Genomic DNA, 23037 nt, shown 5'->3' with positions numbered 1-23037 from the left:
GCAGTACTACTCCTAGTAGGAGTGTATTATGATAACATTTTGTGACGTTTTTGTTAGTTTTGGTCTTCGGGTGTTCGTGCACGTCCATCTGTTTTTGTTAGGATTAGGGTTAGGGTTAGGGTTAGGGTTAGGGTTAGGATTAGGGTTAGGATTAGGGTTAGGATTAGGGTTAGGATTAGGGTTAGGATTAGGGTTAGGATTAGGGTTAGGTAACTGAAGTCTTGGTGATTGGTCAGCAGTACTACTCCTAGTAGGAGTTAGGGTTAGGATTAGGGTTAGGATTAGGGTTAGGATTAGGGTTAGGTAACTGAAGTCTTGGTGATTGGTCAGCAGTACTACTCCTAGTAGGAGTGGGGGAACATGAAGTGTTACCTAAATGTAAAATTGCGCAACTAAGACCTTTTCAGTAAAAAAGTCGAAATGAATGACAGATTTCTTGATTTAGCTTAGATTAATTTTGAGGAAGTGTTTCTGGCCATGCTGTTTCCGGCTATTTCTGGCTATGCTGTTGCTATGGTGGCTCAAGAGGGACAAACAACAGTAATATTGCTGCTTTTTAAAAATTTGACATGCGAAGGTCTTTAGGGAGTATGAGACAGTCTCTTCTCCTAGCCAAGTTCTGCTAGGAGCAAACAGTACATATGTATGTGGACACATTTAGACCTACTGGAATATATTTGTGGTTTTATCATGGGGATTATTTATTTTGGACAACTGTATACTGACTGACCAGAACTGGTGACATACAAACTTTTACAAATGATTTGCTGCTGGAATCATTGGAATTTCTGTCTTGACGGATTTTGAACAGAATTGAATGTAACGTTTGAATTCATTGGAAGATAGAGATTGTGGCGTAATTGCACCAGTGAGTTGATTTAATTTAGTGAGTCAGTGAGACAGACACAGTCATGCACATCTGCACGTCCGCACGCTCAGAGACAGACCGATAGTCAGAGAAGAAGACAGAGAGGAGCATGATCACACTTTGCTCTCGAGAACCCATGGCCCTAACGAGGCATTCTGCTTTATCCCAAGGGTTGTCAGCTGTGAGCTCTGCTTATCGGTTTGAACTATAGAAACGTCCATAATCATTGGTTGTGATACGGTTTGAACTATAGAAACGTCCATAATCATTGGCTGTGATACGGTTTGAACTATAGACACGTCCATAATCATTGGTTGTGATACGGTTTGAACTATAGAAACGTCCATAATCATTGGTTGTGATACGGTTTGAACTATAGAAACGTCCATAATCATTGGCTGTGATACGGTTTGAACTATAGAAACGTCCATAATCATTGGCTGTGATACGGTTTGAACTATAGACACGTCCATAATCATTGGTTGTGATACGGTTTTAACTATAGAAACGTCCATAATCATTGGTTGTGATACGGTTTTAACTATAGAAACGTCCATAATCATTGGTTGTGATACGGTTTTAACTATAGAAACGTCCATAATCATTGGTTGTGATACGGTTTGAACTATAGACACGTCCATAATCATTGGTTGTGATACGGTTTGAACTATAGACACGTCCATAATCATTGGTTGTGATACGGTTTGAACTATAGAAACGTCCATAATCATTGGTTGTGATACGGTTTTAACTATAGACACGTCCATAATCATTGGTTGTGATACGGTTTTAACTATAGAAACGTCCATAATCATTGGTTGTGATACGGTTTGAACTATAGACACGTCCATAATCATTGGTTGTGATACGGTTTGAACTATAGACACGTCCATAATCATTGGCTGTGATACGGTTTGAACTATAGAAACGTCCATAATCATTGGTTGTGATACGGTTTTAACTATAGACACGTCCATAATCATTGGTTGTGATACGGTTTGAACTATAGACACGTCCATAATCATTGGTTGTGATACGGTTTTAACTATAGAAACGTCCATAATCATTGGTTGTGATACGGTTTGAACTATAGAAACGTCCATAATCATTGGTTGTGATACGGTTTTAACTATAGAAACGTCCATAATCATTGGTTGTGATACGGTTTGAACTATAGACACGTCCATAATCATTGGTTGTGATACGGTTTTAACTATAGACACGTCCATAATCATTGGTTGTGATACGGTTTGAACTATAGACACGTCCATAATCATTGGTTGTGATACGGTTTTAACTATAGAAACGTCCATAATCATTGGTTGTGATACGGTTTGAACTATAGAAACGTCCATAATCATTGGTTGTGATACGGTTTGAACTATAGACACGTCCATAATCATTGGTTGTGATACGGTTTGAACTATAGAAACGTCCATAATCATTGGCTGTGATACGGTTTGAACTATAGAAACGTCCATAATCATTGGCTGTGATACGGTTTGAACTATAGACACGTCCATAATCATTGGTTGTGATACGGTTTGAACTATAGACACGTCCATAATCATTGGTTGTGATACGGTTTGAACTATAGAAACGTCCATAATCATTGGTTGTGATACGGTTTGAACTATAGACACGTCCATAATCATTGGTTGTGATACGGTTTGAACTATAGAAACGTCCATAATCATTGGCTGTGATACGGTTTGAACTATAGAAACGTCCATAATCATTGGCTGTGATACGGTTTGAACTATAGACACGTCCATAATCATTGGTTGTGATACGGTTTGAACTATAGAAACGTCCATAATCATTGGTTGTGATACGGTTTGAACTATAGAAACGTCCATAATCATTGGTTGTGATACGGTTTGAACTATAGAAACGTCCATAATCATTGGTTGTGATACGGTTTGAACTATAGAAACGTCCATAATCATTGGCTGTGATACGGTTTGAACTATAGACACGTCCATAATCATTGGTTGTGATACGGTTTGAACTATAGAAACGTCCATAATCATTGGTTGTGATAAGGTTTGAACTATAGAAACGTCCATAATCATTGGCTGTGATACGGTTTGAACTATAGAAACGTCCATAATCATTGGCTGTGATACGGTTTTAACTATAGAAACGTCTATAATCATTGGTTGTGATAAGGTTTGAACTATAGAAACGTCCATAATCATTGGTTGTGATACGGTTTGAACTATAGACACGTCCATAATCATTGGCTGTGATACGGTTTGAACTATAGACACGTCCATAATCATTGGTTGTGATACGGTTTGAACTATAGAAACGTCCATAATCATTGGTTGTGATACGGTTTGAACTATAGAAACGTCCATAATCATTGGTTGTGATACGGTTTTCGAAACATATGAAACTCATGTTCCATATCAGCAATAAATAATCCTTCAATTAAGGAAGAGACACTTAACATAGCAGGTTAGCACAGATAGCAGGTTAGCACAGATAGCAGGTTAGCACAGATAGCAGGTTAGCACAGATAGCAGGTCAGCACAGATAGCAGGTTAGCACAGATAGCAGGTTAGCACAGATAGCAGGTTAGCACAGATAGCAGGTTAGCACACAGGCCGTGTGGGAACACTAACCGTAACCCTGTGAAGTTTTTTTTCCTTTTCTTCTCCCCCTGATATGAAATATATTGTACGTTCCTTATGTTTCCAAAACCATACCGCAAGCTATGCGTTTTAATGTTCAGAACGAGCATCAGGGCTCTTCATTAACAAAACTCCCCCGGACAGAAGATACCTTCTTGAATAGACGCTAAAGGTAGATAAACTTGTGTCTATGAATGACAGTGATGGATAGACATATGGTGGTGGTGGTGGTGATTGGAGTGGTCCTACACTATGATAGATAGATGGTGGTGGTGGTTGTGGTTGGAGTTGTCTTACACTATGATAGATAGATGGTGGTGGTGATTGGAGTGGTCCTACACTATGCTAGATAGATGGTGGTGATTGGAGTGGTCCTACACTATGATAGATAAGATGGTGGTGGTGGTGGTGGTTGGAGTGGTCCTACACTATGATAGATACAGTAGATGGTGGTGGTGATTGGAGTTGTCCTACACTATGACACAATTGAATTTCCAAGGAGAAATCCACAAGATCAATGATCTCACAATTCTTTTGGACAGATGTTTTTTTTATGCTCCGGAGTTTAGAATTTTAGTGGCCTAACAGCTGGGGAGAGTTAACAGAGACCTAACAGCTGGGGAGAGTTAACAGAGACTTAACAGCTGGGGAGAGTTAACAGAGACTTAACAGCTGGGGAGAGTTAACAGAGACCTAACAGCAGGGGAGAGTTAACAGAGACCTAACAGCTGGGGAGAGTTAACAGAGACTTAACAGCAGGGGAGAGTTAACAGAGACCTAACAGCTGGGGAGAGTTAACAGAGACTTAACAGCTGGGGAGAGTTAACAGAGACCTAACAGCTGGGGAGAGTTAACAGAGACCTAACAACTGGGGAGAGTTAACAGAGACCTAACAGCTGGGGAGAGTTAACAGAGACCTAACAGCTGGGGAGAGTTAACAGAGACCTAACAGCTGGGGAGAGTTAACAGAGACCTAACAGCTGGGGGAAGTTAACAGCACATGTTTCATTTGCAGTGAGCATTACTGTCAGTCCTCAAAGATGAAATGACTCTACTGCTTGAGATTGGTTGACATTTTCATCATGTTTTCTCATCAAAGTAAAAACAAAACACCCACAGTCAGTGATCTCTGATCTCTGATCTCTGATCTCTGATCTCTGATCTCTGTCAAAACATTTGTTTTATTCTGTCTTTGAAAACATTTGATTTTGTCTCATAAACTTTGAGACAAATTGATTATATTTACACATCTCACACTCTCTATTCTACTAATCATAAAGCCTTTCATTGAGGTTGGGTGTGTGGTGGGACGGAGGCAGAGGTGCGCCCCCCTTTTGGTCCCCGGGACCAGGATTGAGAAACACTGCCTTTGTACAATGTAAAAATGTCCATGACCTTGAGTATCCATGACCCATCTAACTGTCTGCAACTGTACCAGGTAACCTGAATATGTAAATCATGACCCATCTAACTGTCTGCAACTGTACCAGGTAACCTGAATATGTAAATCATGACCCATCTAACTGTCTGCAACTGTACCAAGTAACCTGAATATGTAAATCATGACCCATCTAACTGTCTGCAACTGTACCAAGTAACCTGAATATGTAAATCATATAATAACCTGAAACATGAAATATGCAAACTGGAAAAAGATCTACTCAGACAAAGAAATGAACTGCAGTTTGACAGTAAAAGGTGAGTCTTTTTCTTACTCTGTATCTCTCTCTATGACGTGACTTCTGACTGTTGGCTACCGAGGAAGCAGGGAAGGAGTGCGTGACATGTTTTGACATGTTGTCACAGTGGGGAAAACCAAATGTTTTTAAAAAGGTCTGTTTTGACAGAGATCAGATCATCCACTGACTGTGGGTGTTTTGTATCTCATTCGATGAGAAAACGTGATGAAAATGTCAACCAATCTCAAACGGTAAAGTAATTTCATCTTTGAGGACTGACAGTAATGCCCACTGCAAATTAAACATGTGCTGTTAACTTCCCCCAGCTGTTAGGTCTCTGTTTACTCTGATGATGAGGAAGTAGAGAAAACATGAGTGTGTGAATATGAATCCCACCCCTCTACTATATATAGCCTCCTACTACTGTTGAAGCGCCACTTCCTGTCTCTATATCCTCCTCATGTTTTCTCTAGCACTTCATTAGGAGTAGAATATCAGTGGATGATCTGATCTCTGTCAAAACATTTGGTTTTCCCTCCTGTGGCAGCAACATGTCAGATCTTGTTGCTGTAGTATATCTCCTAGCTGCACACCAGACCAGGTCTTGGTATGACTGAGCACTTGTGCAATTCTGACAGACAGGGTGTGTTCAAAACACTCAGGCATGCCAAAGACAGAGTCAGGGGGGTGTTCTAAACACTCAGGCATGCCAAAGACAGAGTCAGGGGGTGAAAGCCAGTGGTTTAAAGAGGCCATTTAATGTTTTAATCAGACTATGAAATCAACATAACAACAGTAGACCTGTGTCATGGCACGTTCATTTGGGGTGAGGTGGGGATGGAATGGGGGGGTGCGCATGCGGTTAGAGGTTAGATGTCAGCATATCAGCATTGAAGGCAGTGTACACACACACACACTCCTGTCAAATTGCGGTATAAAGAACCCAGACTAAATACATGTTAGTATGCCATGCCTGTACATGAACAGCTAGACATCCTGGTTAGTTGACTTAAATAAATCCACCCACTCTGCAGCAGCATGACATCACCACTCTGGAACAACAACAACATGACATCACCACTCTGGAACAACATGACATCCCCACTCTGGAACAACAACAACATGACATCACCACTCTGGAACAACATGACATCCCCACTCTGGAACAACAACAACATGACATCACCACTCTGGAACAACAACAACATGACATCACCACTCTGGAACAACATGACATCACCACTCTGGAACAACATGACATCACCACTCTGGAACAACATGACATCACCACTCTGGAACAACATGACATCACCACTCTGGAACAACAACACATGACATCACCACTCTGGAACAACATGACATCACCACTCTGGAACAACATGACATCACCACTCTGGAACAACAACAACATGACATCACCACTCTGGAACAACATGACATCACCACTCTGGAACAACATCACATCACCACTCTGGAACAACATGACATCACCACTCTGAAACAACATCCCATCACCACTCTGGAACAACATGACATCACCACTCTGGAACAACATGACATCACCACTCTGGAACAACATGACATCACCACTCTGGAACAACATTACATCACCACTCTGGAACAACATGACATCACCACTCTGGAACAGCATCACTTCCCCACTCTGGAACAACATCACATCACCACTCTGGAACAACATCACATCCCCACTCTGGAACAATATGACATCACCACTATGGAACAACAACAACATGACATCACCACTCTGGAACAACATGACATCACTACTATGGAACAACATGACATCACCACTCTGGAACAACATGACATCACCACTATGGAACAACATGACATCACCACTCTGGAACAACATCACCACTCTGGAACAACTACCCATCACCACTCTGGAACAATATGACATCCCCACTCTGGAACAACATGACATCACCACTCTGGAACAACATGACATCACCACTCTGGAACAACATGACATCACCACTCTGGAACAACATGACATCACCACTCTGGAACAACATCACATCACCACTCTGGAACAACATGACATCACACTCTGGAACAACATCACATTACCACTCTGGAACAACATGACATCACCACTCTGGAACAACATGACATCACCACTCTGGAACAACATGACATCACACTCTGGAACAACATCACATCACCACTCTGGAACAACATGACATCACCACTCTGAAACAACATCCCATCACCACTCTGGAACAACATGACATCACCACTCTGGAACAACATGACATCACCACTCTGGAACAACATCACATCACCACTCTGGAACAACATCACATCCCCACTCTGGAACAATATGACATCACCACTATGGAACAACAACAACATGACATCACCACTCTGGAACAACATGACATCACTACTATGGAACAACATGACATCACCACTCTGGAACAACATGACATCACCACTATGGAACAACATGACATCACCACTCTGGAACAACATCACCACTCTGGAACAACATGACATCACCACTCTGGAACAACATGACATCACCACTCTGGAATAACATGACATCACCACTCGGCAACAACATGACATCACCACTCGGGAGTAACATCCCATCATCCACACTTCTCCTAACCTGGCAGCAGTGTTGGAGAAGCTACTCTGAAAGTATAGTTTTACCAAGCTACCAATTTATTCACACTGGAAGAGGTTAAGCTACACTAAAGCTACCCTTAAGAAAAATGTATACTGAACAAAAATATAAATGCAACATGAAACATTTATAACAATTTTAATGAGTTGCAGTTCATATAAGGAAATCTGCCAATTGAAATAAATTCATAAGCCCTAATCTATAGATTTCATGACTGGGCAGGGGAGCCAGACCCAGCCAACCAGAATGAGTTTCTCCCCACAAAAGGGGTTTATAAAAGACAGAAATATTTCTCAGTTTCATCAGCTGTCCGGGTAGCTGGTCTCAGACAATCCAGCAGGTGACGAAGCCAGATGTGGAGGTCCTGGACTGGCGTGGTTACACGTGGTCTGCGGTTGTGAGGTTGGTTGGACGTACTGACAAATTCTCTAAAACAACATTGTTGCCAGGGATTTGAATGTTCATTTATCTACCATAAGCCACTTTTTACCAGGTAAGTTGACTGAGAACACATTCTCATTTACAGCAACAACCTGGGGAATAGTTACAGGGGAGAGGGATGAATGAGCCAGTCATAAGCTGGGTGTGATAAGGTGACAGCATGAGGGCCACATTGGGAATTTAGCCAGGACACCAGGGTTAACACTCTTACAATAAGTGCCATGGGATCTTTAGTGACCACAGAGAGTCATGACACCTGTTTAAAGTCCCATTCAAAAGACCGCACCCTGCAATGTCCCGGGGCATTGGAATGTTAATTTTAGAACAGGGGAAAGGGTGGCTCCTACCAGGAACCCCCAACACCACTTCCAGCAGCATCTGCTCTCCCATCCAGGGACTGACCAGGACCAACCCTGCTTAGCTTCAGAGGAAAGCTAACAGTGGGATGCAGGGTGGTATGCTGCTGTCTACCAATGCACCCAAGTTGCACCGGTGTAATGCTCATGCTGTTGAATCAGCTTCTTGATATGCCACACCTGTCAGGTGGATGGATGATCTTGATAAAGGAGATATGCTCACTAAACAGGGACGTAAGCTTTTTTGTTCGTTTGGAACATTTCTGGTATCTTTTATTTCAGCTCATGAAACATGAGACCAACAGTTTACATGTTGCGTTTATATTTTTGTTCAGTATAGTTTCCTTAACTAAAGTTACACTGAAAAAGTAGTTAACTACGTCCTAAATACTCAGTGAAAGATTATCATATGTAAATCTGAAATGTCATACTATACAAACTGCAAGAACAGAACCCTTTGAGGTCCTCTGTTAACAGAACGTGTAATTTAGCCTATTTAACAAAAAAAAAACTATGATTCGAGTGAGAATTTTCCAGGTCTGAAAATAAATTCTTGCCTACTTCACCCATAAAGCAATTAACTACTGAAAACACTAACTAGATTTTAATTTACTATTTTAACTACCACCAAGCTACTGCAAAATGTACACTGCCTGGCAATGAAGTTCAGATGACGGAATGCAGCACTGCACATGGTGTAGTGAGTTTACAGTGGCAGGATTGTGAGATTGATTCCCACGGCCACCCACACGTACGCCTTGGATAAAAGCGTCTGCTGAGTGGCAGATATTATTGCATCATGTAACAGTTATTACATAACATCATGGTTCTCATTACAATGGAGTTACATTCCGTCATCAGTCGTTTATCAACCAGTTTATAGAAGAGCAGCCGGATGTCTAACGGACCAGGGTGGAAATGCTACCAGATTGATATTACATCTTTGTGTTTTCAATATCTACAGATTGTTTATATGTTGTTCTAAATAGGTAGAATGGAAGTGGTACAATTCAGATTAAAAGTTGCTTATTAACAACACCTTAACACTGCTAGCCATAACACTGCTCTCTGGCAACTAACTACTGTTGATACTGAGACCTGGAATAATAACTAGTGTAGTCATACTAACTACTGTTGATACTAAGACTATCTCTCTGTACCTGTAGCTACTGATGGTGAGTTAGCTCTGGTTACACTCACCAAGTAAACTGTAGTATTCTCAGTTGTAGGAGTGTTGTGTTCTTTCAGTCATTCCAGTATTCAGGTGGTTTGATTAAAGTCGTCCCCCTCAGTGCATGGTGATCCTGCTCGCTCTGTCACAGACATCTATGGTTCCTGCTCTGTCTCTTTCTACTCCTCTGTCTATTTCTACTCCTCTGTTTCTTTCTCCTCCTCTGTCTCTTTCTACTCCTCTGTCTATTTCTACTCCTCTGTTTCTTTCTCCTCCTCTGTCTCTTTCTACTCCTCTGTCTCTTTCTACTCCTCTGTCTCTGTCTACTCCTCTGTCTATTTCTACTCCTCTGTTTCTTTCTCCTCCTCTGTCTCTGTCTACTCCTCTGTCTCTTTCTACTCCTCTGTCTCTTTCTACTCCTCTGTCTCTTTCTACTCCTCTGTCTCTTTCTCCTCTGTCTCTTTCTACTCCTCTGTCTCTTTCTACTCCTCTGTCTCTTTCTACTCCTCTGTCTCTTTCTCCTCCTCTGTCTCTTTCTACTCCTCTGTCTGTTTCTCCTCTGTCTCTTTCTACTCCTCTGTCTCTTTCTACTCTGTCTATTTCTACTCCTCTGTTTCTTTCTCCTCCTCTGTCTCTTTCTACTCCTCTGTCTCGGTCTACTCCTCTGTCTCTTTCTCCTCCTCTGTCTCTTTCTCCTCCTCTGTCTCTTTCTCCTCCTCTGTCTCTTTCTACTCCTCTGTCTCTTTCTACTCCTCTGTCTCTTTCTACTCCTCTGTCTCTTTCTCCTCCTCTGTCTCTTTCTACTCCTCTGTCTCTTTCTACTCCTCTGTCTCTGTCTACTCCTCTGTCTCTTTCTACTCCTCTGTCTCCGTCTACTCCTCTGTCTCTTTCTACTCCTCTGTCTCTTTCTACTCCTCTGTCTCTTTCTACTCCTCTGTCTCTTTCTACTCCTCTGTCTCTTTCTACTCCTCTGTCTCTTTCTCCTCCTCTGTCTCTTTCTACTCCTCTGTCTGTTTCTCCTCTGTCTCTTTCTACTCCTCTGTCTCTTTCTACTCTGTCTATTTCTACTCCTCTGTGTCTTTCTCCTCCTCTGTCTCTTTCTACTCCTCTGTCTCGGTCTACTCCTCTGTCTCTTTCTACTCCTCTGTCTCTTTCTCCTCCTCTGTCTCTTTCTCCTCCTCTGTCTCTTTCTACTCCTCTGTCTCTTTCTACTCCTCTGTCTCTTTCTACTCCTCTGTCTCTTTCTCCTCCTCTGTCTCTTTCTACTCCTCTGTCTCTTTCTACTCCTCTGTCTCTGTCTACTCCTCTGTCTCTTTCTACTCCTCTGTCTCCGTCTACTCCTCTGTCTCTTTCTACTCCTCTGTCTCTTTCTACTCCTCTGTCTCTTTCTACTCCTCTGTCTCTTTCTACTCCTCTGTCTCTGTCTACTCCTCTGTCTCTTTCTACTCCTCTGTCTCTTTCTACTCCTCTGTCTCTTTCTACTCCTCTGTCTCTTTCTACTCCTCTGTCTCTTTCTACTCCTCTGTCTCTTTCTACTCCTCTTCTCAGGGCTCGTCACCATAAGGGGTGGAGCGAGAGAGGGAAGGAGGAGGAAGAGGAAAGGAGGGAGAGAGACCAATGAGAGAATGAGGGGGTGGGTGTGTGAAAAAGGGGTGAGGGGTGGGTGTGTGAAAGAGGGGTGAGGGGTGGGTGTGTGAAAGAGGGGCTGTGGTATGTGTGATAGAGGGGGTGTGGTCTGTGTGTGTGGATGGGGATGGGTAGAGATTGAAGGGATTAGAGGAAGTAAAAGCGCGAAAAACAAGGTAAGGATGAATGTTTGTGCATTTTATGATGGAAAATGAACATGTTTTAATTCTGACAGATGATGTGTAACGTGCACATGTGTGAAGGAGGGTTTTCAGGTTTCACGTGTCTTTTGAAGGGAGAAATAAGGACCATGTGAATAATTTCATTTTAATTGTGTTAGATGATGCTCGTCACGCGTCTTTGCAAATGCCAAAATCAATGTTGTATATGAATGCCAAAGTGCACTGCAGTCATATGGCTTAAGTCCTGTTGCAGTACAGAAACAAAATACTGGGACAGTTTCATGAGATTAAAGGGGTAGTCTGCCATTGTAAAAACAAAACAAACGTATTTAAAGTAATTCTCATGATGATGTATCAATCGCAAGTTTAAATTTGGCTTTTAAACTTCAATTTTGTCCCCTTTTCAATGTCCTCATCTTTACATTATGGGAACAGTGATGTGTACACACACTGTTGTTGTACTAAGCATGAAAAATAATCAGAACAAATGTTTATGTGATGCAAGACCAGATAGTACGAGGGTCAGGAGATTTGAAAATCAATACACAGGAACAAATGTGTTCATCAACAGTTTAAGAGTTTAAAAGGATGCATTATGAATTAAACATATTATTTATATATGTGTCATTTAGAAAGAAGCAGAAAATCCCCCCCAAAAAAACAACCAAAAACATGCACCACCACGCCCATTATAATGATACAGAAAAATGTCCTCTCTGACTCCATCTAGTGGTGGTGATCAGTAGCTTCACTGTATCAACTGAATGTACTGTTATCAGTTACCAACTGCTATCCCTGACCCTGTGACCTCTGACCCTGTGACCTGCCCAACACCATCCCTTATAAAATCCCCTTTGAGTCCCACTATGTTACCATGACAACATAACAGATACACCTCACTCAGGGGGTAGAACCCTCTGATACTGTCACCGTCTACCTTGTGAAGTGAAGGAAACCATATTACACCGTAAAGTTGGAACCATCCACTCCCTGGTTGAAGAATGATGTTACCATCCAGAGTTAGTTTGGTCACCATCGTGACAAAAAAATATATATACCCATCATAATCGATGTAATCACGTTTCTCTAAAATCAATAGTAATCTCATCAGACTTCCTGTGAAACTAAAACCATAAATATACCTTGCTGTGGATTGACAGTTGAGTAACAGTGTGCAAAGCTGTCATGAAGGCAAAGGGTGGCTTCTTTGAAGAATCTCAAAAATGAAATTATTTGTTTAACACTTTTTTGGTTACTACATGATTCCATATGTGTTATTTCATAGTTTTGATGTCTTCACCATTATTCTACAATGTAGAAAACAGTAAAAAATAAATAATAAATGAGTAGGTGTTTCCAAACTTTTGACTGGTACTGTATCAATACATACAGTGTATTCAGGAAGTATTCAGACCTCTTGACTTTTTTCCACATTATGTTACGTTACAGCCTTATTCTAAAATGTATTAAATAGTCCCCCTCCCCCCAATCAATCCATACACAATATCCCATAATGGCAAAGCAAAAACTGTTTCTATTAAAAATAAAATACTTAAATATTACATTTACATAAGTATTCAGACACTTTACTCAGTATTTTGTTGAAGCACCTTTGGCAGCGATTACAGCCTCGAGTCTTCCTGGGTGTGACACTACAAGCTTGGCAAACCTGTATTTGCGGAGTTTCTCCCATTCTTCTATGCAGATCCTCTCAAGCTCTGTCATGTTGAATGGGGAGCGTCGCTGCACAGCAATTTGCAGGTCTCTCCAGAGATGTTCGATCGGGTTCAAGTCCTTGAGGAACTAAAGCTATTCAGCTAAAGGATATTCACAGAGTTTACCAAAACATTATGAACACTAATACTGAGATGCCCTCAGAACAGCCTTAATAAGTCAAGGTGTGTCCTGTGGGTGTTGGACCATTCTTGATACACACTGGAAACTGTTGAGCGTGAAGAATCCAGCAGCTTTGCAGTTCTTGAATCAAGCCGGCGCACCTGGCATCTACTACCATACCCTTTTGTTTGTTTTGCCCATTCACCCTCTGAATGACACACATACACAGTCCATGTCTCAATTGTCTCAAGGCTTCTTCAACCTGTCTCCTCCCCTTCCTCTACATTGAAGTGGGGTAACAGGGAATGTATTATGTACCAGGACAGGGGCTAAAACCCCGTCTCTAATTAGGTGTCAATGTCTTGTTATATTTTAATCATGTTTCGTGAAGATGCTCCTGTCTACTAACTTTATTATAGGACATGTTGGGATGTGGCCAAGAGATTTAACAACAGGGGCTGGGTCGGGGATTTCCTTATAGTTGTTGATAATGATATCCCACTTCATGATGATGATGATGGCAGTCTCACTCTCTCTCTTTTTCTGTCTCTTGCTCTCTCACTCTCCCCCCATCACCACCCACTCCCACAGACTGATGATGTCAACAGTGCTGTGCATGTCCTTCTTGGCCCTAGTCCTATCAGGAGGAGCCTGGGCGTTTTCTCCCATTGGGGACGGAGCCTCCACCCATGTCAGCATCACAGAAAAAGCTGTGCTACAGAAGGTCACAGAGGTGTGCCGAGCCATTGCAGAGTCAGAGGGACGAGACTTCACCCCCACGGTAAGTGTGTGTGTGTGTGTGTGTGGGTGTGTGTGTGTGTGAGAGAGAGAGAGAGAGAGAGAGAGAGAGAGGGAACAGTTGTGTGTCAGAATGAGTGTTAAGATTTTATTTTATCTAAATGTGATTTTCTTTATCTACCTTTCCCTCAATTCTGATTGCCTGATTTCTAACCTCTACCCTTTGACCTATGACCTTTCCATGTAGGGCAATTCTGCAGAGGAGCTGGTCCAGGCCTGTCTGGGACCCAAAGCAACAGGTGAAGTGTCAGCAGTTAAGTTCAAATCTGCCCTGAATGAGATCTACATACAGAACGGACAGGTGGACAGAGACTTTGTCAACAGGTTGGTGCTCCATTGATAGAGAATGAGGTTCCCTTATTATGTCAACAGGTTGGTGCTCCATTGATAGATAATGAGGTTCACTTATTATGTCGACAGGTTGGTGCTCCATTGATAGAGAATGAGGTTCCCTTATCATGTCAACAGGTTGGTGCTCCATTGATAGAGAATGAGGTTCCCTTATCATGTCAACAGGTTGGTGCTCCATTGATAGAGAATGAGGTTCCCTTATCATGTCAACAGGTTGGTGCTCCATTGATAGAGAATGAGGTTCCCTTATCATGTCAACAGGTTGGTGCTCCATTGATAGAGAATGAGGTTCCCTTATCATGTCAACAGGTTGGTGCTCCATTGATAGAGAATGAGGTTCACTTATTATGTAAACAGGTTGGTGCTCCATTGATAGAGAATGAGGTTCCCTTATTATGTCAACAGGTTGGTGCTCCATTGATAGAGAATGAGGTTCCCTTATCATGTCAACAGGTTGGTGCTCCATTGATAGAGAATGAGGTTCACTTATTATGTCAACAGGTTGGTGCTCCATTGATAGAGAATGAGGTTCCCTTATTATGTCAACAGGTTGGTGCTCCATTGATAGAGAATGAGGTTCCCTTATCATGTCAACAGATTGGTGCTCCATTGATAGAGAATGAGGTTCCCTTATTATGTCAACAGGTTGGTGCTCCATTGATAGAGAATGAGGTTCCCTTATTATGTCAACAGGTTGGTGCTCCATTGATAGAGAATGAGGTTCACTTATTATGTAAACAGGTTGGTGCTCCATTGATAGAGAATGAGGTTCCCTTATTATGTCAACAGGTTGGTGCTCCATTGATAGAGAATGAGGTTCCCTTATCATGTCAACAGGTTGGTGCTACATTGATAGAGAATGAGGTTCCCTTATTATGTCAACAGGTTGGTGCTCCATTGATAGAGAATGAGGTTCCCTTATCATGTCAACAGGTTGGTGCTACATTAATAGAGAATGAGGTTCCCTTATCATGTCAACAGGTTGGTGCTCCATTGATAGAGAATGAGGTTCACTTATTATGTCAACAGGTTGGTGCTCCATTGATAGAGAATGAGGTTCCCTTATTATGTCAACAGGTTGGTGCTCCATTGATAGAGAATGAGGTTCCCTTATCATGTCAACAGATTGGTGCTCCATTGATAGAGAATGAGGTTCCCTTATTATGTCAACAGGTTGGTGCTCCATTGATAGAGAATGAGGTTCACTTATTATGTAAACAGGTTGGTGCTCCATTGATAGAGAATGAGGTTCCCTTATTATGTCAACAGGTTGGTGCTCCATTGATAGAGAATGAGGTTCCCTTATCATGTCAACAGGTTGGTGCTACATTGATAGAGAATGAGGTTCCCTTATTATGTCAACAGGTTGGTGCTCCATTGATAGAGAATGAGGTTCCCTTATCATGTCAACAGGTTGGTGCTACATTAATAGAGAATGAGGTTCCCTTATCATGTCAACAGGTTGGTGCTCCATTGATAGAGAATGAGGTTCACTTATTATGTCAACAGGTTGGTGCTCCATTGATAGAGAATGAGGTTCCCTTATTATGTCAACAGGTTGGTGCTCCATTGATAGAGAATGAGGTTCCCTTATCATGTCAACAGGTTGGTGCTACATTAATAGAGAATGAGGTTCCCTTATCATGTCAACAGGTTGGTGCTACATTGATAGAGAATGAGGTTCCCTTATTATGTCAACAGGTTGGTGCTACATTGATAGAGAATGGGGTTCCCTTATTATGTCAACAACTGAGACATACACTGAACAAGTTCCACAGACATGTGATGAACAGAAATTGAATAATGTGTCCCTGAACAAAGGGGGGGGGGGGGGGTCAAAATCAAAAGTAACTGTCAGGATTTGGTGTGGCCACCAGCTGCAATAAGTACTGCAGTGTATCTCCTCCTCATGGACTGCACCAGATTAGCCAGTTCTTGCTGTGAGATGTTACCCCACTCTTCCACCAAGACACCTGCAAGTTCCCGGACATTTCTCTGGGGAATGGCCCTAGCCCTCACCCTCCGATCCAAAAGTTCCCAGATGTGCTCAATGGGATTGAGATCCGGGCTCTTTGGTGGCCATGGCAGAACACTGACATTCCTGTCTTGCAGGAAATCACGCACAGAACGAGCAGTATGGCTGGTGGCATTGTCATGCTGGAGGGTCATGTCAGGATGAGCCTGCAGGAAGGGTACCACATGAGGGAGGAGGATATCTTCCCTGTAATGCACAGCATTGATATTGCCTGCAATGACAACAAGCTCAGTCCGATGATGCTGTGACACTCCGCTCTAGACCATGACGGACCCTCCACCTCCAAATCGATCCCGCTCCAGAGTACAAGCCTCGGTGTAACGCTCATTCCTTCGACGTTAAACACGAATCCGACCATCACCCCTGGCGAGACAAAACCACGACTCATCAGTGAAGAGCCCTTTTTGCCAGTCCTATCTGGTCCAGCGACGGTGGGTTTGTGCCCATAGGCGACGTTGTTGCCTGTGATGTCTGGTGAGAACCTGCCTTACAACAGGCCTGCAAGCCCTCAGTCCAGCCTCTCTCAGCCTATTGCGGACAGTCTGACCACTGATGGAGGGATTGTGCATTCCTGGTGTAACTCGGGCAGTTGTTGTTGCCATCCTGTATCTGTCCCGCAGGTGTGATGTTCGGATGTACCGATCCTGTGCAGGTGTTGTTACATGTGGTCTGCCACTGCGAGGATGATCAGCTGCCCATCCTGTCTCACTGTAGCGCTGTCTTAGGCGTCCCACAGTACATGCCTCCTTGCAGCATGCCTAAGGCACGTTCACGCAGATGAGCAGGCACCCTGGGTATCTTTCTTTTGGTGTTTTTGAGAGTCAGCAGAAAGGCCTCTTTAGTGTCCTAAGTTTTCATAACTGTGACCTTAATTGCTTACCGTCTGTAAGCTATTAGTGTCTTAATGACCGTTCCACAGGTGCATGTTCATTAATTGTTTATGGTTCATTGAACAAGCATGGGAAACAGTGTTTTAAACCCTTTACAATGAAGATCTGTGAAGTTATTTGGATTTTTACGAATTATCTTTGAAAGACAGAGTCCTGATAAAGGGGTGTTAACGTTTTTTTTTTACCTTAATTTAACTAGTTTTAACTAGTATTCCTAAACTCATTATTGTAAACATTTAGGATGTGCATCCCTCTTACACCCTTCTTCTAGTTTATCTAAAATGTGAACTATTTAAACAACTAATCATTGTCATTATTATGCCAGTCCAAGTGAACATTTGGTATATCACTCCTACAGCCGTTTTCTATATAAAAGCAATTGATCATAATCTTTATTATAACAGCCCAGCACATCATTTTAACTCTGAGGCGTTTGCTCTGGGCCGGCGCCTTATAACTGATGGGGTGGCCAGCATCAAGGCCAACGTACAAAAGGAGAACTTCCTGGCTGCCAGAGAGACACTGGGGAGAGTACTGCACACACTACAGGTAAGAGGAGAGAGAGGGGGAGGGGGTGAAAGAGGGGATATGCAAACAGTTCCAGTAGCTAGAGAGACACTGGGGAGAGGACTGTACACAATACAGGTAGCTAGAGAGACACTGGGGAGAGGACTGTACACAATACAGGTAGCTAGAGAGACACTGGGGAGAGGACTGTACACAATACAGGTAGCTAGAGAGACACTGGGGAGTGTACTGTACACAGTACAGGTAGCTAGAGAAACACTGGGGATAGGACTGTACACAGTACAGGTAGCTAGAGAGACACTGGGGAGAGGACTGTACACAGTACAGGTAGCTAGAGAGACACTGGGGAGAGTACTGTACACAGTGCAGGTAGCTAGAGAGACACTGGGGAGAGGACTGTACACACTACAGGTAGCTAGAGAGACACTGGGGAGAGGACTGTACACAGTACAGGTAGCTAGAGAGACACTGGGGAGAGGACTGTACACACTACAGGTAGCTAGAGAGACACTGGGGAGAGGACTGTACACAGTGCAGGTAGCTAGAGAGACACTGGGGAGAGTACTGTACACAATACAGGTAGCTAGAGAGACACTGGGGAGAGGACTGTACACAATACAGGTAGCTAGAGAGACACTGGGGAGAGTACTGTACACAATGCAGGTAGCTAGAGAGACACTGGGGAGTGTACTGTACACACTACAGGTAGCTAGAGAGACACTGGGGAGAGAACTGCACACAGTACAGGTAGCTAGAGAGACACTGGGGAGAGTACTGCACACAGTACAGGTAGCTAGAGAGACACTGGGGAGAGGACTGTACACACTACAGGTAGCTAGAGAGACACTGGGGAGAGGACTGCACACAGTACATGTAGCTAGAGAGACACTGGGGAGAGGACTGCACACAGTACAGGTAGCTAGAGAGACACTGGGGAGAGGACTGTACACACTACAGGTAAGAGGAGAGAGAGGGGGAGGGGGGGTGTTAAGGGTTATGAAATATTCTATGATTGACGGGCGGGTGGGGGGCGGGCGGGTTGAATAAAGAGAAAACTACACCATAAAAATGCCATCAATCAATCAATCAAATTTATTTTATATAGCCCTTCGTACATCAGCTGATATCTCAAAGTGCTGTACAGAAACCCAGCCTAAAACCCCAAACAGCAAGCAATGCAGGTGAAGAAGCACGGTGGCTAGGAAAAACTCCCTAGAAAGGCCAAAACCTAGGAAGAAACCTAGAGAGGAACCAGGCTATGTGGGGTGGCCAGTCCTCTTCTGGCTGTGCCGGGTGGAGATTATAACAAAACATGGTCAAGATGTTCAAATGTTCATAAATGACCAGCATGGTCGAATAATAATAAGGCAGAATAGTTGAAACTGGAGCAGCAGCACAGTCAGGTGGACTGGGGACAGCAAGGAGTCATCATGTCAGGTATTCCTGGGGCATGGTCCTAGGGCTCAGGTCCTCCGAGAGAGAGAAAGAAAGAGAGAATTAGAGAGAGCATATGTGGGATGGCCAGTCCTCTTCTGGCTGTGCCGGGTGGAGATTATAACAGAACATGGCCAAGATGTTCAAATGTTCATAAATGATCAGCATGGTCGAATAATAATAAGGCAGAACAGTTGAAACTGGAGCAGCAGCACAGCCAGGTGGACTGGGGACAGCAAGGAGTCATCATGTCAGGTAGTCCTGGGGCATGGTCCTAGGGCTCAGGTCCTCCGAGAGAGAGAAAGAGAGAAGGAGAGAATTAGAGAACGCACACTTAGATTCGAATAGGACAGGAGAAGTACTCCAGATATAACAAACTGACCCTAGCCCCCCGACACATAAACTACTGCAGCATAAATACTGGAGGCTGAGACAGGAGGGGTCAGGAGACACTGTGGCCCACTCCGAGGACACCCCCGGACAGGGCCAAACAGGAAGGATATAACCCCACCCACTTTGCCAAAGCACAGCCCCCACACCACTAGAGGGATATCTTCAACCACCAACTTACCATCCTGAGACAAGGCTGAGTATAGCCCACAAAGACCTCTGCCACGGCACAACCCAAGGGGGGGGGGGGGGGGGCGCCAACCCAGACAGGATGACCACATCAGTGACTCAACCCACTCAGGTGACGCACCCCCTCCAGGGACGGCATGAGAGAGCCCCAGTAAAGCCAGTGACTCAGCCCCTGTAATAGGGTTAGAGGCAGAGAATCCCAGTGGAAAGAGGGGAACCGGCCAGGCAGAGACAGCAAGGGTGGTTCGTTGCTCCAGAGCCTTTCCGTTCACCCTCCCACTCCTGGGCCAGACTACACTCAATCATATGACCCACTGAAGAGATGAGTCTTCAGTAGAGACTTAAAGGTTGAGACCGAGTTTGCGTCTCTGACATGGGTAGGCAGACCGTTCCATAAAAATGGAGCTCTATAGGAGAAAGCCCTGCCTCCAGCTGTTTGCTTCCATAAATGTGTCAATCTTATGAAATGTATATCTGCAGGATACATTGTATACAGTCCTTTTAGCATGATATATTATGTTTCATAGGGTATATATGAATTTATGGATGTCCTTCATCCATTTGGTATGATGTGTTACAAATTACAATTCATATGATATGTTACGAATTTCAATTTGTTATTGCTAACGTTAGCTAGTGGGCTAATGTTAGCTAGGCTAGAGGTTAGGGTTAGGGTTAAGGTTAGGGTTAAGGTTAGGAGTTATGTCAAAGGGTTATGGTAAGGGTCAGGGATAAGGGAAGGGATATCTAAAAGGGTTAAGGTTAGGGTTATTAGGTTAGCTAACATGCTAAGTAGTTGCAAAGTAGCTACAAAGTAGTAAGTAGTTCAAAAGTAGCTAATTAGCAAAAATGCTAAAGTTGTCTGTGATGAGATTCGAACGCACAACCTTTGGGTGACTAGATGTTTGCGTTATATGCCCGGCCAACCACTCTCTGTTCACTCATGTAACCATACCAAATGTAATATATGTTCGTTATGTTCTTTTCAGTATCCAGGATAAACGTTAAAATTTACGCCATTTAGCAGACACTCTTTTCGAGAGAGAGAGAGAGAGAGAGAGAGAGAGAGAGAGAGAGAGAGAGAGAGAGAGAGAGAGATCCAACGCTTTCAAGAATCAAGGGAGATAAGATCAGAAGTTGCAGACCAGCCACCAACTCCCTGAGATAAATCAGACACTTCTTTAGACCTGCATCTGATGGCGCCTCACAGACTGGAGGACAGCCAGCAAGATAAATCTAACCCTTGGTTTTCTTCTGAACTATCTGAGCTCATTTAGATGAGAAATCCGGCCTGAGCCAAAGCAAGGAAAACTGACTGTGTAGTTGTCTGGCAATCTTTCAGACAACTGAGAAAGAGACGTACAATCTACGTTAAGAAAGCTTTTTAAGCTCTATCTCTGACTCTGCTGGTGATCGTACATTTTTTGGGGGGAAACATTAAATGTACTGAAGCGTACAAATTCCTCTTCTTTCCTGCCTAAGCAAGTTCTGTCTGACTCTGGCATCATAACGGAGAACACTGGGACACATGGAGCTTTTTTATCATCATTTTATCTTATTTTGAGAGAAACTGGGGTTTAATTTACACTGGTCAATCAATCAACTGCCTTTCCCTCTTCCAGCCTCTAGCTGACTTGACTGTTAACCCGTCAGCTTCTAGTGAATATTTTGTTGTCATTGCAACAGTTCACTGTGATGTGCTGGATGCCTTGCTTAAGATTCATGTCAAATAATCCACTGGGGCTGATATGCTTGATCCATTTTGGCTGCAGCTCTCTGCCCCCCTGATTGTTGTTAACCAATATTTTTCATCTGATGGACTCCCGAGTGGTGCAGCGGTCTAAGGCACTGCATCTCAGTGCTACAGGTGTCACTACAGACCCTGGTTTGATTCCAGGTTGTATCACAATCCGGCCATGATTGGTAGTCCCATAGGGCGGCTCACAATTGGCGCAGCGTCGTCCGGGTTTGGCCGGGGTACGCTGTCATTTTAAATAAGAATTTGTTCTTAACTGACCTACCTGGTTAAATAAAGGTTAAAAATGAAAGATTATATATGATACTATCCCCCAAGGTTTGGAAGGCTCCCCTTTCACAAAAGTGATGACCCTTGTGTCCTAAATAATGAATCGCCCTATCTCTAAATGTTCTTGACTAGCTAAAAATATTAGAATCCTTGATTCATTCTCAAGCTAAGATCATTCTTATCTTTGAAATGTACATCGGTCAGGTTTTAGACTAGGTCGTAGCACTATCTCTGCTGCATCCATGGTTCTAAATGTACATCGGTCAGGTTGTAGACCAGGTCGTAGCACTATCTCTGCTGCATCCATGGTTCTAAATGTACATCGGTCAGGTTTTAGACTAGGTCGTAGCACTATCTCTGCTGCATCCATGGTTCTAAATGTACATCGGTCAGGTTGTAGACCAGGTCGTAGCACTATCTCTGCTGCATCCATGGTTCTAAATGTACATCGGTCAGGTTTTAGACCAGGTCGTAGCACTATCTCTGCTGCATCCATGGTTCTAAATGTACATCGGTCAGGTTTTAGACCAGGTCGTAGCACTATCTCTGCTGCATCCATGGTTCTAAATGTACATCGGTCAGGTTTTAGACCAGGTCGTAGCACTATCTCTGCTGCATCCATGGTTCTAAATGTACATCGGTCAGGTTTTAGACCAGGTCGTAGCACTATCTCTGCTGCATCCATGGTTCTAAATGTACATCGGTCAGGTTGTAGACCAGGTCGTAGCACTATCTCTGCTGCATCCATGGTTCTAAATGTACATCGGTCAGGTTTTAGACCAGGTCGTAGCACTATCTCTGCTGCATCCATGGTTCTAAATGTACATCGGTCAGGTTTTAGACCAGGTCGTAGCACTATCTCTGCTGCATCCATGGTTCTAAATGATGTCGTTAATTGTATGGATAAAAGGCAACACTGTGCTGCTCTCTGTCATCGACCTGTCA

The 23037-nt window shown here is 43.3% G+C and overlaps 2 protein-coding genes across 2 annotated transcripts in view; one reads left to right on the top strand and one right to left on the bottom strand.

Annotated features, from left to right (window-relative positions):
- Positions 1-10779, bottom strand: part of LOC118941442 (prostaglandin D2 receptor 2) — a 32016-nt gene extending 21237 nt beyond the window's left edge. The window contains exon 1 of the mRNA XM_090188029.1: positions 9837-10779. The gene's annotated coding sequence lies outside the window, so the exon portion shown is untranslated. The remainder of the gene's footprint in view (positions 1-9836) is intronic.
- Positions 10780-11411: 632 nt separating this feature from the next.
- vwa11 (von Willebrand factor A domain containing 11) overlaps positions 11412-23037 on the top strand; it is a 29358-nt gene continuing 17732 nt past the window's right edge. Inside the window, exons 1-4 of the mRNA XM_090187998.1 lie at positions 11412-11609; positions 14043-14232; positions 14437-14573; positions 17930-18074. Of these exons, the coding sequence (XP_090044124.1) occupies positions 14047-14232; positions 14437-14573; positions 17930-18074 (468 nt within the window). The 5' untranslated portion in view covers positions 11412-11609; positions 14043-14046. The remainder of the gene's footprint in view (positions 11610-14042; positions 14233-14436; positions 14574-17929; positions 18075-23037) is intronic.

The sequence above is a fragment of the Oncorhynchus mykiss genome, chromosome 10 (genome assembly GCF_057628025.1).
Source record: "Oncorhynchus mykiss isolate SJ-2025 chromosome 10, ASM5762802v1, whole genome shotgun sequence".
In the NCBI taxonomy this organism is placed as follows: domain Eukaryota; kingdom Metazoa; phylum Chordata; class Actinopteri; order Salmoniformes; family Salmonidae; genus Oncorhynchus; species Oncorhynchus mykiss.
This window is presented reverse-complemented; position numbering and strand designations above follow the sequence as displayed.